Here is a 12,976-nt window from a genome sequence, read left to right on the forward strand (position 1 = left end):
GTCACGGGCCGGCCGGTGGGGAACAGACCCGCTGCCCTGCTCTCAAACAGGGAGAGCCCCCCCCGCAGCTGAGCCCTCCCCCTCACAGGGGGGCAGGGAGGGTGCATAGGGCGCCGTGGGCGACGCTCAGCACCGCACCAGGCAACCCTGCCTCTGTTTCCCCCCCGGGGCCCAGCATGGGCCCCCGCGGCCGGACTCCAGCTCCCCAGCCGGTGCCGTGCGCGGGCAGGGGCCTGCGTGGCGCTCCTCTGAGCCGGGGGGGGGCGGCCCAGCCGTCCCCTGCCTGAACCCCAGCAAAGCCGGGCTCAGCAGCCCCCCCCTGCGCTCTCTGAGACGCGCACGGTGCAGGTTGAGTGCCCCCTTCGTACAGGCCGGGGGTCCCAGGAGCGGGCAATGGGGTTTCCTGCCCAGGGCGTGCGGCCTTCCCCCTGGGAATTTCCGCTCGGGTGATTGAGGGAGTCGCTGGAAGGGGCAAGCCGGGCGGCCGCGTGCCAAAGGGCGTGGGGACGGGCTGCTTCGGCTGCGAACTTTGAGCCCCCCAGCTCCGCTGCCCGCTTGGGAGCCTGGCGCGTTTATGAGCCGTTGCCAGTCAGCGCCCAGAGCCGCTCCCTGCACTGCAGGCCCAGGCTGGGCTCAGCAGCTCCGTGGGACAGGAGGGGAAGGGAATCGGCGCTTCAGCTTTCCGGCTGGCTCGGGGGAGCGGGAGCACCGCTCGGTAGCGCCCTCCCGCTCGCTCGGTAAGGGGGGGGTCCCTTCAACTGCCCCGTCGGTGCTGGGGAACGGTGCTCGGTCGCCGGCTTGTCCTTCCGTCCCCTCCTCCCTCTCCCGGGGGGAGTTCTCCGGCCCTTCCCACCATCGGTGTCGCAAGAGCCTTCTCCTTTGCGATCCCCTACCAAACGCAACAGGCGCCTGGTTTCTCCCTCTCGCCCTGGCCACGCTCCCCCCATTCTCAGGATCTCCCTCCCTCTCTTATCTCCAGCTCCCGGCAGCATCCCCAGGGCTCATGTGAGAGACGTGCTGCGAGGAAAGACGTGTGTCCACCAACCTCAATTCTCCTCGGCCAGAAGGAGGGGGTGGTCAGGCAGGATTAAAGGAGAAAAACTGGGGGGCGGAGGGGGGGGGAACGTCTGGGAGGGGGGAGCAACCCTCTGCGCGAAAGGCCAGGGGTGCCAGCCATCGTCCACATCTGCAATAGGACCCTTTGGCGTATGACCCTGTTTCAGGGAGACACCACCAGAGGTTTCCCGGACACCCCAGGCCAGCCCCAGGCACCCCGATGGCCGAATGCCACTGGATGGAGGAAGAGGGGTCCCTTTTCAAGGGGCTGCCCCAGCTGCCCAAAGTGCTCCGCGCCCCCCCCACGCATGGCCCTCCGGCAGCAGGGGAGCACCAGGAGGCCCTAGGAGTGCAGGGGACAAGCAGCCAAAGGGACAGCGCTCCGGGCTCCAGCCTCCAGGCCAGGATCTCTTGGGTGCGGAAGGAGCTGGTGAGTTCGGCCTGGTTTTTCAGAAGGGGTTCGGTGCTGGCGGGCGGGCCCTGGTGTCGGGGCTCCGCAGGGGTAACTGGCTGCAGTAGGAGAAGATAACGGCCTTTCACTGCTAGCGACTGGCTCGACAGGAGCAGCTGCGATTCCTGGTCGCGGAGGGGAGCAACCTCTCCTGATTACAGACCCTTCCTTTCCCTTCAACGCCAGCAGCCCGTTTAGGACAGGAAGTGACGGAGAGTCCCGTCGGAGAGCAGTCAGTTCCAGGCTGGCCTGGGCCAGGGTTCATGGGTAACTCTCACCGCCCCTTGAAAGCCACCAGTCGTAACTCACTCCCTCTCCTCCCATCCCTGTCCCAGCTCAGCCTGCAGCTGACCGACCTGGCGCTTCTCCGGCAACTGGACCCCATCGCCCAGGAGATCCAGGACCTGCGGGAGCTGCAGCTGCAGCTGGAAGAGCTCTTTGCCGAAGGGGAGCTGCTGGGACCAGCCCCCTCCTCCCACTGGCATCTCTGCCCCTTGACACTGAGCGGTGGGGTGGAGGGGAAGGCCTTATAAACCATGCACGTGAAAGAGCTGATTGGCTAGATGAACCATCGATCACCTAGACGCAGGGGAGGGACTTCCCTTCTCCGCAAAGGGTTCTGGGTAGGGAAGCCCTTTATATAATCCCGGCTGGGCCCGCCGAGGGAGTGGGCATTGCCGGGATGGAGAGGACCTGTAGGGTGGAAGATCCTGGGCCTGTTATGAGCTATCTGGGCCACTTTGGATGGGGAAATGGACGGCTGTGAGGAGACGGCAAAGGAGCCTGTCGTGTTCTCTGGCTGGGGGTTTTGTTCCCTCCCCGCCATGTTAAAATAAAAGGAGTTGGTCCTCTGCTTTTCTTCTTGCCCCAGCTTCTCTGAACTGGGCCCCGCCGATCTGTTCGGAGAGTTTGGCGCCCGCGTTCTGCCCCACAGCAACTGAGAGGACGAGAGAGAATCGCAGGGCGTTTCTGCCGTCGTCTTCCTCACGAGCCAGGCGCAGCGAAGAGAAATCAGCGTGGGTCACGAGGCGTTGCCCTGCCGTGTAAAGGGGGCAGAGGAGAGAGATATTTTTTTCTAGTGGGGAGGGGCATGCGCTCTCTCCCTACGTGGGAGGACACAGCCCTTTCCTCCTGGGGGGAAACCTGATTCTGGAGTGAGCTCTGGCCACCTGTTTCAGAAGGAGAACCCCCGGCCCCCAGCTCCGCCGTTGCACCACAGAGAGGTAGGTGCAGAGAGGGGCGTTGGGGGGTGGCACTGGGAGAGGATGTCTCCAGGAGAAACTGGGTGTGGTTCTCGGTCACGCCTGGGCCCCTCTGCACCCCTCTTGCAGCGTAGTGGGGCAGAAACACCCCGAGAATCCCCACAGGCCTGGGGCTCCCCCAGCTGGGGTGGAGTTGGGGTGACGATCCTGAACCCACCCTGCTCCCAGACCTGGCAGAGAGGGTGGACCTGCGGTGTGGCCGGGGCGCACTGGGCTGTAGCTCTTCTCTGGCCCACAGGGGGCAGAGTTCAAGTTAGAGCAGCCCCAAGGCTGCTGTAACTGACGCAGGGTCCAGAATATTGGGAGCACCTGCCCTGCGGGGTATCCCTAAGGGCTCTGCACAACCTGGTCCTGATCCTGGTGGTTGGAGCCTCGTCAGACAACACGATTTACACAATCAGACCCAGCAACAGGCTGATCCTGCTTCGTTCGCCTTGGTCTCTGGCGCAAAGGAGTCGACGGCTTCGTAGAAACATCTAAAAAACCCATCTTTCATTGGATAAAACAATTAAAGGATCCAAACCAACGCAGCAGGGGGACAAAGCTGTCCCCAGAAAATTCCCAGGGGTTTGGCTGGGCCAAGTGCAGCAGATTTCTCAGCACCCGCACTTCATCCCCTGGATCATGATTTGTTGTGTGTCGTGGCAGCAGCTGGGAGCCCCCATCATGAAGCCGTTATGCTAGGAGCTGTACGAATGCCAAGCAGAAAGCTGGCTCCTGCCCTGACGAGCTGGCAATCAAAGTAAATCCCTCCCAGAAGGAAGATTTTGCCGCATCCCTCTGCGGGTGAAGTCCACGCAGCGTCGGCGGGCGAATGGCTTCAGGCCCGGAGACTCAGGGGGCCGAAGGCTCCTTCCTTGCTGATCTCAACCAGTCGCCAACCTGGTAGTCGATCCGCTGCAGAAGTGGGGAGGGGGACACAGGGAGAGAGCTGGAGGGACCCCGCCAGGATATGGAGCTCCCACCCCACTGGGCCCCCCATGCTGCCCAGGGGCTTCAGGTGACATTCAGCCCAAAGCCTGGCCAGCACGTAAGCCCTTGCCCTGCACAGCGGGGGGCATTTCACCCAAAGGGCCTGATCCTCAGTCATGCTCAGGTGTGGGACCAGCCCCCTGAGAAACCCACCACCCCCAACGCAAGGACTGCCCCAGCTGGCATAACGGCCCTGTACCCACCCTGCTCCCAGCACCTGGCATAGGGGACAGATCGGGGGCATGGCCGGAGCACACTGGCTATGGTTGTTCCCTGCCTCCAGGGCCCATAGGAGGCAGATCGGGGGCATGGCCGGAGCCCACTGGCTATGGCTATTCCCTGCCCCCCGGGTCCTTCACAGGGTGGAGCGTGAGTTTGAGCAGCCCTGGGGCCGGGGTGGAGTCACTAGGAACTTAACAAGAGGTTCCCGGGTTCGAGTCTGGGTCGGTTCTGATTCTGTTCCCACTGGGCCAGGCTTCCCACCGGGCTCTTACCTCGCGGGCCAAGACGAGGGGCAGGGGGTCCGAGGGCTTGGAGGGGTTCATGTTGGCACAGTGGGAGGTCCCATTGATGAGGATGGCCCGCTCCGAGCGCGACTGGTTCTTCAGGACGCTCAGGGCATGCCAGGGGTCGATGTTGCCTGGGGACAGAGCGCTTAGCTCCGGCGTGGCACGGGGAGGCAATGCCAGGCCCAGCCCGCGGGTCCAATCTCACCGACCACCCCCTCCCCAGCTGCCTGCCCCACATCCATACCATTCACAAAGAGGATCCTGCTGGCCTTGGGGTGGTCGGCCCCGTAGTACTCGTTGGTGAAGGTCACTGCCTCCCCCACGCGCTCGGGCCCGATGCCGAACACCTGGGAGCAGAGGTCGAGCTGGGCCGACAGCGTCAGGAGACGGGAGAAGGGGCAGGTGGCGTCTTCGCAGGTCTGGTCTGGAGCAGGGCGGGACGGGGGGAGACGTCAGCACCGCGGTTCTTTGGGGTGCCCCCCCACCGAGACGGACGAAGAAACGGGGCGATCAGGGGGAGAGGGTGCCCCAGGGCTGGGGGGGGGGGGAGATGGGGCAAATGGGAAGGGGATTCTCTGCCAGACCTCTGTGTCTTGACCTCCACAGCATGACACCCCCATTTCCAGTCACCCTGTCTTGGGGCAGGGACTGAGGGGGGCTTTAAGCCCCATTTGTTCTCCCCATATTCTGCCCTGGCCCCCTAGGGTGGGGGTAGAGGATGCATGGACAGTGCAGGGGTCTGGAGGTGGGGGTTTGCATGGGGGGCAGCGGCAGGGGCCGACCCCTCCCTCGCCCCCCCGCCACGCAGCCAGCTCACAGTATCCGAACTCGGTGCAGGTCTGGAAATACCACTGCCGTTCGCCCACGCCGCTGAGCGTCAGGTTGGCGCTGCGCAGCTCGGCCAGGGCGCGTTGGCGCGAGTTGTCCACGCAGGGCAGCGCCATGCGCTCCAGGAACCCCTGCCACGGGAGGAGACACACGGGAGGGTCAGCCAGGGCCACCCTCGGCCCCGGGAGGGGCCCGTCTGGCTCCGGCTCCAGCGGCTGGGGCACGTGGGACGGGGCCCCCCCTTTGTTGTTACCACAGATCGACAGAAGGGGCGCCCGCAGCACACTGGCGAGGGGGCAGGACCCCTCTGCTTGTAGCTGACAGGGGAGAAACTGAGCTGCCCCCTTCCTTTAGCCCCTCGGCATGGCTGTCCCATTCCCTCCACCATGGTGCATCATGGGAGATGTAGTTCCAATCCTTCATTCCCTATGGGTGAGGCTTCCCAGCTGGACTTCATCACCCATGATGCACTGCAGCCACCACCTCTCCGCCCCAAGGCCGCAGTGCATCATGGGAGATGTAGTCCAAGCAGGAAGCCCAGCCCACAGAGGAGAACAGGAGCTGGAGGCCACCTGAACTACGGCCCGTTCCCTGGCTCCTGTGTGCAGCGAGCGCGCTGGGTCTCAGCTGGGCTGGAGCCAGACCCCGCTGCGACCTTACGTTATTGACAGCGATGAGTCTCTGGTAGGGGGACCCCAGGCCCATGGCGTTCATGATGCCGCAGAGCTTGGCCACGCTGCCACCCTGGAATCCCTCGTTGTTGTACTGCACGGCGCCCATGAAGATGTCGGCCAGGTTGCTGGCGAGCTCCCCGCAGTCGTCAGGCTCCGTCAGGGGCCCGCAGGAGCGGAAATCCTTCGCCAGCTCGGCCAGCCGCCCGGCCTGCAGCCTCTGGTCCACGGCGGAGAAGGCCTGGGCCACGGCCTCGCGACACTGCGGGGGGAAAGGAGAGGCACTCGCAGACCCAGGCGTTCTCGGCTGTGGGGATTTTGCCTGGTGGGTTAGGTGTGGGGGCTGGGAGCCAGGACGCCTGGGTTCTATCCCCAGGTCTGGGAGGGGAGTGGGGTCTAGTGGTTAGAGCAGGGGGCTGGGAGCCCGGACTCCTGGGTTCTCTCCCTGGCTCTGGAAGGGGAGTGGGGGTTGGGAGTGGGGGGGGGGGGGGCTAGGAGTCAGGACTCCTGGGTTCTCTCCCTGGCTGTGGGAGGGTACAGGGCCTAATTCTCCTCTCATTGACACTGGTGCCAGTCAGGAGCAGCTCCTCGCATGCCAACGGAAGGACACTGGTGTGAGTGGGCACAGAACGGGGCCAAGGGGAGCCAGCTGTCAGAGCTGGGGGGCGGAGAGCCCTAGACATCAGAGGTGGGCCCCGCATGCCCAGATCTCTCTGAAGCCCGGCTCGAAGCATCCCATGCAATGCCGTGGTGGGGAGGGGACGGGACACACAAATCTCTGGGATTTCCCCCCGCGGGACCCCGGAACCCGCCCCAAGCCATTCACCCACCTGAGCAGAGCCCCCCACCACCGGGTCCGACAGACTCGCCGCCACCACCTGGAGGAAAGACAGAAGCGCCGCGTAGGGTTAATGCAGCTGCCTGCTGCATGCTGGGAAGGCCCCGAAAGGGTTAACTAGGAGTTACCAGGTCCCTCCCCTTGCCCCCCCGTGCCGGGGCCCTTCTGCGGCCCCCCAGCTCCCTCTGGAAGAGGCTTCCCTAGAGCGACGGGAGCCCGGGGGTGCCCCCTGCGGCCAGGGGCTAGTCCTGCAGCCCCCAGTCCCTTCCATGACGGCGCAGCTCAGGGCAGGATTCAGGGGGCAGCACAAGCTGGGGACCCCCAGAGACACCGCTCCCTGCTTCTGCTCCCCCATGCCCTTCCCTGCCCAGATCCAAAGTCGGGACCCCACAGCCGGGTACAGCTGTCTGGGGCGGGAGGGGCCAAAGGGAGAGCTGCTCCGAGGACATCCCCCTCCCCCAGGTGAAAAGGGGGGTCTGGGAGCCCCCCCCCATGGGCGCAGGCCGCTCACCTGGTTGTAGCCGGTGAAGTCCAGCTGGGCCCGCACCGGGGCGGAAGACGCAACAGCGGCAAAGACCAGGTGGGGGAACTAGGGGAGGAGAGAGAGAGAAACCGGCCCCACCATCTCACCATCTGCCTGGCGGGAAATCCATCCCCGCCCCCTCCCACGACCCCACAGGAGCAGGGGGGCACGGGTGGGGGCTGGGCTCCCCGGGGTGAGGGGGTTCTGGGGTGGACCCCAGGACTGGCTCAGTCGCCCCCACTGAGTCCTCCCCGCTCAAACCAACTAGACCCCACATCCCTGCCACAGCTGGGAATAGAACCCAGGAGTCCGGATTCCCAGCCCCCACCCCTTTTCCTCCCCCCAGGTCTACCCCACTAGATCCCTTCCCGTCCCCTCCCCGAGCTGGGAATAGAACCCAGGAGTCCTGGCTCCCAGCCCCCTGCTCTGGCCGCTAGACCGCAGGCTAGCCCCGTCTGGCTCTGTGTCCCCCTTGAGTGGCTGGATCGTGTGTCGACTCTCATGGGCCAGCCCCCAGCTATACGCCTGCGAAGTGGCACTGGTCAGATCGCGAGGTCATGGGTTCGATGCTGGTGAGGGTGGGGGGCTCCCAGCAGAGCCCCACACACCGACAGCCCCCCCGGCGTCCCCCAGGCCGGTACCTTGACCCTGAACCAGGCGGCGAGGTTGCCAGGGTAGGAGCCTCCGAAGCAGATCCAGGTGTTGTTCCGTGTCAGGTTATACTTCTGAGTGACGAAGAGGTGGAAGGCGGCCAGGTCAGCCAGGCTGCGACGGGACCGAGGGGGAGGTACCGAGAGAAAACCCACACTGGTGAGCTGAGCGCAGAGCTGGAACGCCGGGGTACCCCCACCCCCTGTGACTCGCTGTCAGACCCCAGGGAGGGAGTCAGTGTAATCATCCCCATTTCACAGAGGGGAAACTGAGGCACTGAGTGGGGACGTGACTTGCCTGAGGTCACAGAGCAAGCCATTGGCAGAGCCAGGATAGAACCCAGGCGTCCTGGCTCCCAGCCCCCAACCCCCTCACTCTAACCCACTAGGCCCCACTCCCCTCCCAGAGCTGGGGATAGAATCCAGGCATCCTGGCTTCCCCCCACCCCCCACGCTTGGGCACCCTCCGACACTGAGCGCAGCGTGTCCTGGCCCCGCCCCGCCCGGGGACTCACGCCTGCTGGCTGGACAGGAACCGGAGGCTGGCTTCCCACAGGCCATCGGGGTTGATGCTGGCGCCGTAGAAGCGGTGCTCCAGGGCCACGGCCAGCGCCCCGTATTTCCGAGCCATCTCCATGTGGTGCCCTGGCCCCAACACCGGGGTTAGAGGTCGGGAGCCTGGCAGATGATGAGCCGCCCCCCCCCCCGGTCACCCCATTGTGGGCACCTCTCCTAGGTCGTTCCCCACCCTCCTGGGGCAGCCAGTCCCTGCCCTGGGGCCGGATGGGAGCCAGAGCCCACTAGAGGGGACAGGCCCCTGCCCCATTCCCTGCCCCCCTGAGCCAGCCAGTCCCTGCTCTGGGGCCGGATGGGAGCCAGAGCCCCCTAGACGGGACAGGCCCCTGCCCCATTCCCCGACCCCCTGAGCCAGCCAGTCCCTGCCCTGGGGCCAGATGGGAGCCAGAGCCCTAGACAGGACAGGCCCCTGCCCCATTCCCCGACCCCCTGAGCCAGCCAGTCCCTGCCCTGGGGCTGGATGGGAGCCAGAGCCCCCTAGATGGGACAGGCCCCTGCCCCATTCCCTGCCCCCCTGAGCCAGCCAGTCCCCGCCCTGGCCCCGCTTACCCGACAGCACCGCGAACTGCGACAGGGAGCTCTCGCCCCCAATGTAGAGGAAGACGGGCCCGGCTGGGCGGTGCCAGAACTCCTCATTGATCCAGAACCTCTGTGGGGGGAGAAGAGGGGCCGGTGGGTGCGACGCGGCGGGGGCCCGGGGCAGCTCGGGGGCTCTGGGAGCCCCAGCGGGCAGGGGGCCCGGCAGCCGCCCAGGGCAGGTGCCTGGGTTTCACGTGGGCGTACGTGCCCCTGTGCCCCTCCGGCCGGCGGCCCCGCCCCGGCAAGGCTGGGGGGATCCGTGCGGGTCACCGCGCCAGGCCGGTGACAGCGGCCGGCCTGTCTCACCTGGTTAAAGACCCGCCCCTCCTGTCGATCGAAGTGGTCGAGGGGCTGGCGCAGGGCGCCCTCGCTGGGGGCACGCCAGGGCGCCGGGGCCAGCAGCCGCCTCCGGGAGAAGGTGTCCTGCATGGCCTGCACCTCGCGCGCCCACAGCACCCGCTGCCTCAGCAGCCAGAAGTTGCGCCCTGGGGAGGCAAAGGGAGGCAGGGGTGGGGGGGCCAGTTCTGACCCGGCCCCCGCACCCCGAGTGGACCCAGCACCGCTCCCCGGCTGGCAGGGAGTCGGGGCGAGACGAGTTCGCTGGGCCTCAGGCCCCGGGGGTCAAAGGAGCAAACTCGACCAGCCCTGAATGGGTCCGGGGCACTGAGCTGCCCCCTAGAACGGGGTCTATGCAGGGCAGGGGGGAGGCGCACTGCAGGGGGGGGTCCAGATGTGTGTTTTGGGGGAGGGGGGATCTTTGCCCAGCCCCTTTCCTTGGGCACAGGCGAAGGGATCTAGTCTCCAGGGGTCTCCGTCCGTCTGTCTGTCAGGCTAAAATTGCATTTGAAGAAGTAAAAAGAACAGGAGGACTTATGGCACCTTCGAGACTAACAAATGTATCCGAGCATAAGGTGCCATAAGTCCTCCTGTTCCTTTTGCGGATACAGACGAACCCGGCTGCTCCTCTGAAACCTGTCATTTGAAGAAGTGAAACCATTTCGCTCAGCAGAAGTGGGGGAGGGCAGGTCACGCCCGGGGCTGCTTCCTGGGGGTCACATGCAGCCCGGGGAGAAGCCTGCCCCCACCACTGCTTCCAAGAAGCCAGGCTCAGCAGAATGTGGGAGGCGAAAGCGTCCCACAGCACGCTGGCTACAGACCCCCCTCTCCTTCAGAGCTGGAAACCGGACCCAGGAGTCCTGGCTCCCAGCCTCCCCCGGCTCTAAACACAAGGCCCCACGCCCCTCCCAGAGCCGGGGATAGAACCCAGGAGTCCTGGCTCCCAGCCTCCCCCGGCTCTAAACACAAGGCCCCACGCCCCTCCCAGAGCCGGGGATAGAACCCAGGAGTCCTGGCTCCCAGCCTCCCCCGGCTCTAAACACAAGGCCCCACGCCCCTCCCAGAGCCGGGGATAGAACCCAGGAGTCCTGGCTCCCAGCCTCCCCCGGCTCTAAACACAAGGCCCCACGCCTCTCCCAGAGCCGGGGATAGAACCCAGGAGTCCTGGCTCCCAGCCTCTCCCGGCTCTAAACACAAGGCCCCCACCCCCACCCCCGCTCCCTAGCAGGAACACGTGTGCAGGTTGTGATCCCAGCAGGGAGGGACAGGCCCAAACGGGAATCCAGGGTTTCCAAAATCTTGCCTCCAGGCTGCTAAACAATCAAGATCTGACCTGCCCCTCCCCGCACCACTTCACCTCAATTGGGTGTGAACGCCAGAGCCAAACTAATGGGACCATTAAACAGCTGATCTCATCAGGGTCTGCTTGGCCTCATTGTGAGTCCCCCCCAAACTGTGCCCCCCTCCCCCTTCGCAGAGACGCATTTCTCCCCGAAGGATCCCAAGGCACTTTACAGATCATGCATGCACTCACTTCACTTAGCTCAGCACCAAAATGCAGCCACCTCTGGGGTGAGGCCCAGCGGCTGTTAACATGGGGATCACGCTTGCTCAGCAGGGAGATCAGCCCCCTCGGAGATGGAACATGGCCCCCCGTTTAAACAGGGACCCCTCACTCGGCACAGACATGCAGCTGCTCCTGGGGGGCCGGGATGCAGCAGCTGCTTAGACAGGGATCCCCCAGTGCTGGGATGCAGCCACCTCTGGGGTGGGGCGAGGGGGTTGTTTATACAGGGACCCCTTGCCTGGTGCGGAGGTGCACCTCTGGGCTGGGGTACAGGGGGGCTGTTAAACAGGAACCCCACAGGATGAGTTTAGGGAGGCAGAACATTACCCTAAGCAGGCCACTGACGTGACATCCCCCCTGCGTGCCGAAGCACCCCTGACCCGGCTTTCCCATCCCACCCGGCAGACCATAAACACTACCACTGGGGGCCGGGGCCAGCTCTCCCTGCAGTGTCTGTACAGCACCTAGCACCATGGTGCCTGACAGCTCACAGGGGGCTACGTCCATCCAGATCATTAACCGCCTTACCTGCCTCGGCTTGGATCAGCAGTGATAGGAGCAAACCCAGGGCCCAGGGAACCGGCCGCCCCATCTTCGGCCCAGCTCTCAGACGGCTTCCTGGTTGCCTGAAAACTTCCTGCAGGAGGCCGGGGGCCCGCACACAGAGCTGGCCTAGAGACTGGCTTGCTAATTCCTTCCCCAACTAGCCCGACAGCATCTTAACTCCCTCCTTCCCCTGGCCCCTCACATGATCCACTGCCCTTGCCCCCGGCCTGGCCCTCTTTGGACCAATTGCAGCTGCAGCCATTCAGGGGGTGGGGCCGGGGAAGGGGGTGTGAACTTTCACTTTGCTGTCTGAGATGATCGAAAAGCAGCACCCGCCCCCCTCTGGTGTAAGGGCTGGCCCTTCTGTATCTGAGAGCCCCAAGATACCCGTCCAACCTCTGGGCAGGGGCTGCCCCAATCCAGCCCCCTGCCCGAGGCATGAGACCCCTCCCCTTCACGAAACAGGGCAGAGAACCCAGGAGTCCTGTCTCCCGTTCCCCCAGCCCCGATGTAACCACCAGACCCTACTCCCTGCCCTGAGCTGGGCATAAAAGCCAGGAGTTTCTTCAGATTTAGCCCAGGCCCAGGATTTCAATGGATTTTACTGACATGGGAAGTTTGTGGAATCTGCTTTTTCCCCGTCGTACAGGACATTCAGGACAAAGCACCCAGAGGCTAAATTGCGTCACGCACCCGCTTCTAACGGAGCTTGGCTCATACACTTAGTCATGGGTTGGGTACGAATTCCCAGAAAGCGCACGCTCTTGGGGCCGATGGGCTGCGTTTCTCATCCAAAGAGGCTGAATGGAAGTTGTAACCTCCAGGCAGAAATCAACCCTTAGCCCCTGGAGCAGTGACTGGGGATTTCAGAGTAAGCCACACAATTAGATACATCATTAAGCATCTTGAAATATTCACACCACTCAGTCACTTGCTCTGAGTCATTAATAGCTCCCCTTCGTGATCAGCACACACAGCCTGTGCATGAGATTTTAATGAGTTTTACCCACACAGGAAGCTCGAGCAACGCGTATTAGTCCGCCCCGTAGATCCTTCCGCCCAAGGCAAGACGGGCAGGGAGGCTACATTTTGTAAGGGGCCCCATTTCAAATGACTCTGTCGTAACCTGCAAACTGCTGACCCGATTTCTTTGTGAATTCTCCAAATAATCCAGCCGGCAGCCAAAGAGGAACTGCTGGATGCTCCGCCGGGGGGTGGGTCGGGGGTTCACTGAGCTTTCCACACACACCACAGAGGGCAAATCCCTCCTGGAAGTGCCAATGGCTGGAAATTAAAGCTGGATAATATTTCACTTAGGACCAAGGCTCAGGGTTTCACCGGGGCGGGGTGATTACCATCGGAACAATTTACCATGGCATTTTCCATCTGGCCATGTCTTCAGACGCTTTCGTCTGACCGACACAAGGTCTGGGACCCGGCTCAGAGGTGATGGTGAAATTCTCTGGTCTGGATAGGAGGTCAAACAAGAGGATCTCAGGGACCCTTCTGCCCTTAAATATATTAAAATGCAAAAACCAAACTGGAGGCTGGCACCTCCTTGATATTTTCACTGCTCAGTCAACCCTAGCACCAAGTTTTACACAAACCCAGG

The 12,976-nt window shown here is 63.8% G+C and overlaps 2 protein-coding genes across 2 annotated transcripts; one reads left to right on the forward strand and one right to left on the reverse strand.

The window, feature by feature from the left end:
* Positions 1-241: 241 nt before the first annotated feature.
* LOC140902296 (uncharacterized) lies at positions 242-2,366 on the forward strand. Its single transcript, XM_073322224.1, has 3 exons — positions 242-737; positions 1,224-1,486; positions 1,843-2,366. Exons 1-3 carry the CDS (start codon positions 575-577, stop codon positions 2,038-2,040), a joined length of 624 nt encoding a protein of 207 aa, XP_073178325.1. The 5' UTR covers positions 242-574; the 3' UTR covers positions 2,041-2,366.
* An 874-nt stretch (positions 2,367-3,240) lies between these two features.
* On the reverse strand, positions 3,241-11,795 carry PRSS16 (serine protease 16). The gene is made up of 12 exons (XM_073322216.1): positions 11,347-11,795; positions 9,222-9,400; positions 8,886-8,985; positions 8,276-8,405; positions 7,752-7,875; positions 7,099-7,176; positions 6,580-6,627; positions 5,739-6,011; positions 5,068-5,209; positions 4,495-4,674; positions 4,236-4,381; positions 3,241-3,666 (listed from the first exon to the last, which is right to left on the reverse strand). The coding sequence occupies exons 1-12, from the start codon at positions 11,408-11,410 to the stop codon at positions 3,604-3,606; spliced, it is 1,527 nt and encodes a 508-aa protein (XP_073178317.1). The 5' UTR covers positions 11,411-11,795; the 3' UTR covers positions 3,241-3,603.
* Positions 11,796-12,976: the final 1,181 nt, after the last annotated feature.

This window comes from Lepidochelys kempii, chromosome 23, assembly GCF_965140265.1.
Source record: "Lepidochelys kempii isolate rLepKem1 chromosome 23, rLepKem1.hap2, whole genome shotgun sequence".
Classification (NCBI taxonomy): domain Eukaryota; kingdom Metazoa; phylum Chordata; order Testudines; family Cheloniidae; genus Lepidochelys; species Lepidochelys kempii.

What these genes read in the sequence shown, in the direction of transcription:
- LOC140902296 (XM_073322224.1), top strand. Translation starts at nt 575, where the DNA reads ATGAGCCGTTGCCAGTCAGCGCCCAGAGCCGCTCCCTGCACTGCAGGC. An exon ending in AGCGCCCTCCCGCTCGCTCG is followed by an intron (nt 738 to 1,223) that starts GTAAGGGGGGGG and finishes ACCCTGTTTCAG; the next exon opens with GGAGACACCACCAGAGGTTT. An exon ending in CTTGGGTGCGGAAGGAGCTG is followed by an intron (nt 1,487 to 1,842) that starts GTGAGTTCGGCC and finishes TCCCTGTCCCAG; the next exon opens with CTCAGCCTGCAGCTGACCGA.
- PRSS16 (XM_073322216.1), bottom strand. Translation starts at nt 11,410, where the DNA reads ATGGGGCGGCCGGTTCCCTGGGCCCTGGGTTTGCTCCTATCACTGCTG. An exon ending in ACTTCACCGGCTACAACCAG is followed by an intron (nt 6,628 to 7,098) that starts GTGAGCGGCCTG and finishes TCTTTCCTCCAG; the next exon opens with GTGGTGGCGGCGAGTCTGTC. An exon ending in CCCTCGTCTTGGCCCGCGAG is followed by an intron (nt 3,667 to 4,235) that starts GTAAGAGCCCGG and finishes CCACTTCTGCAG; the next exon opens with CGGATCGACTACCAGGTTGG.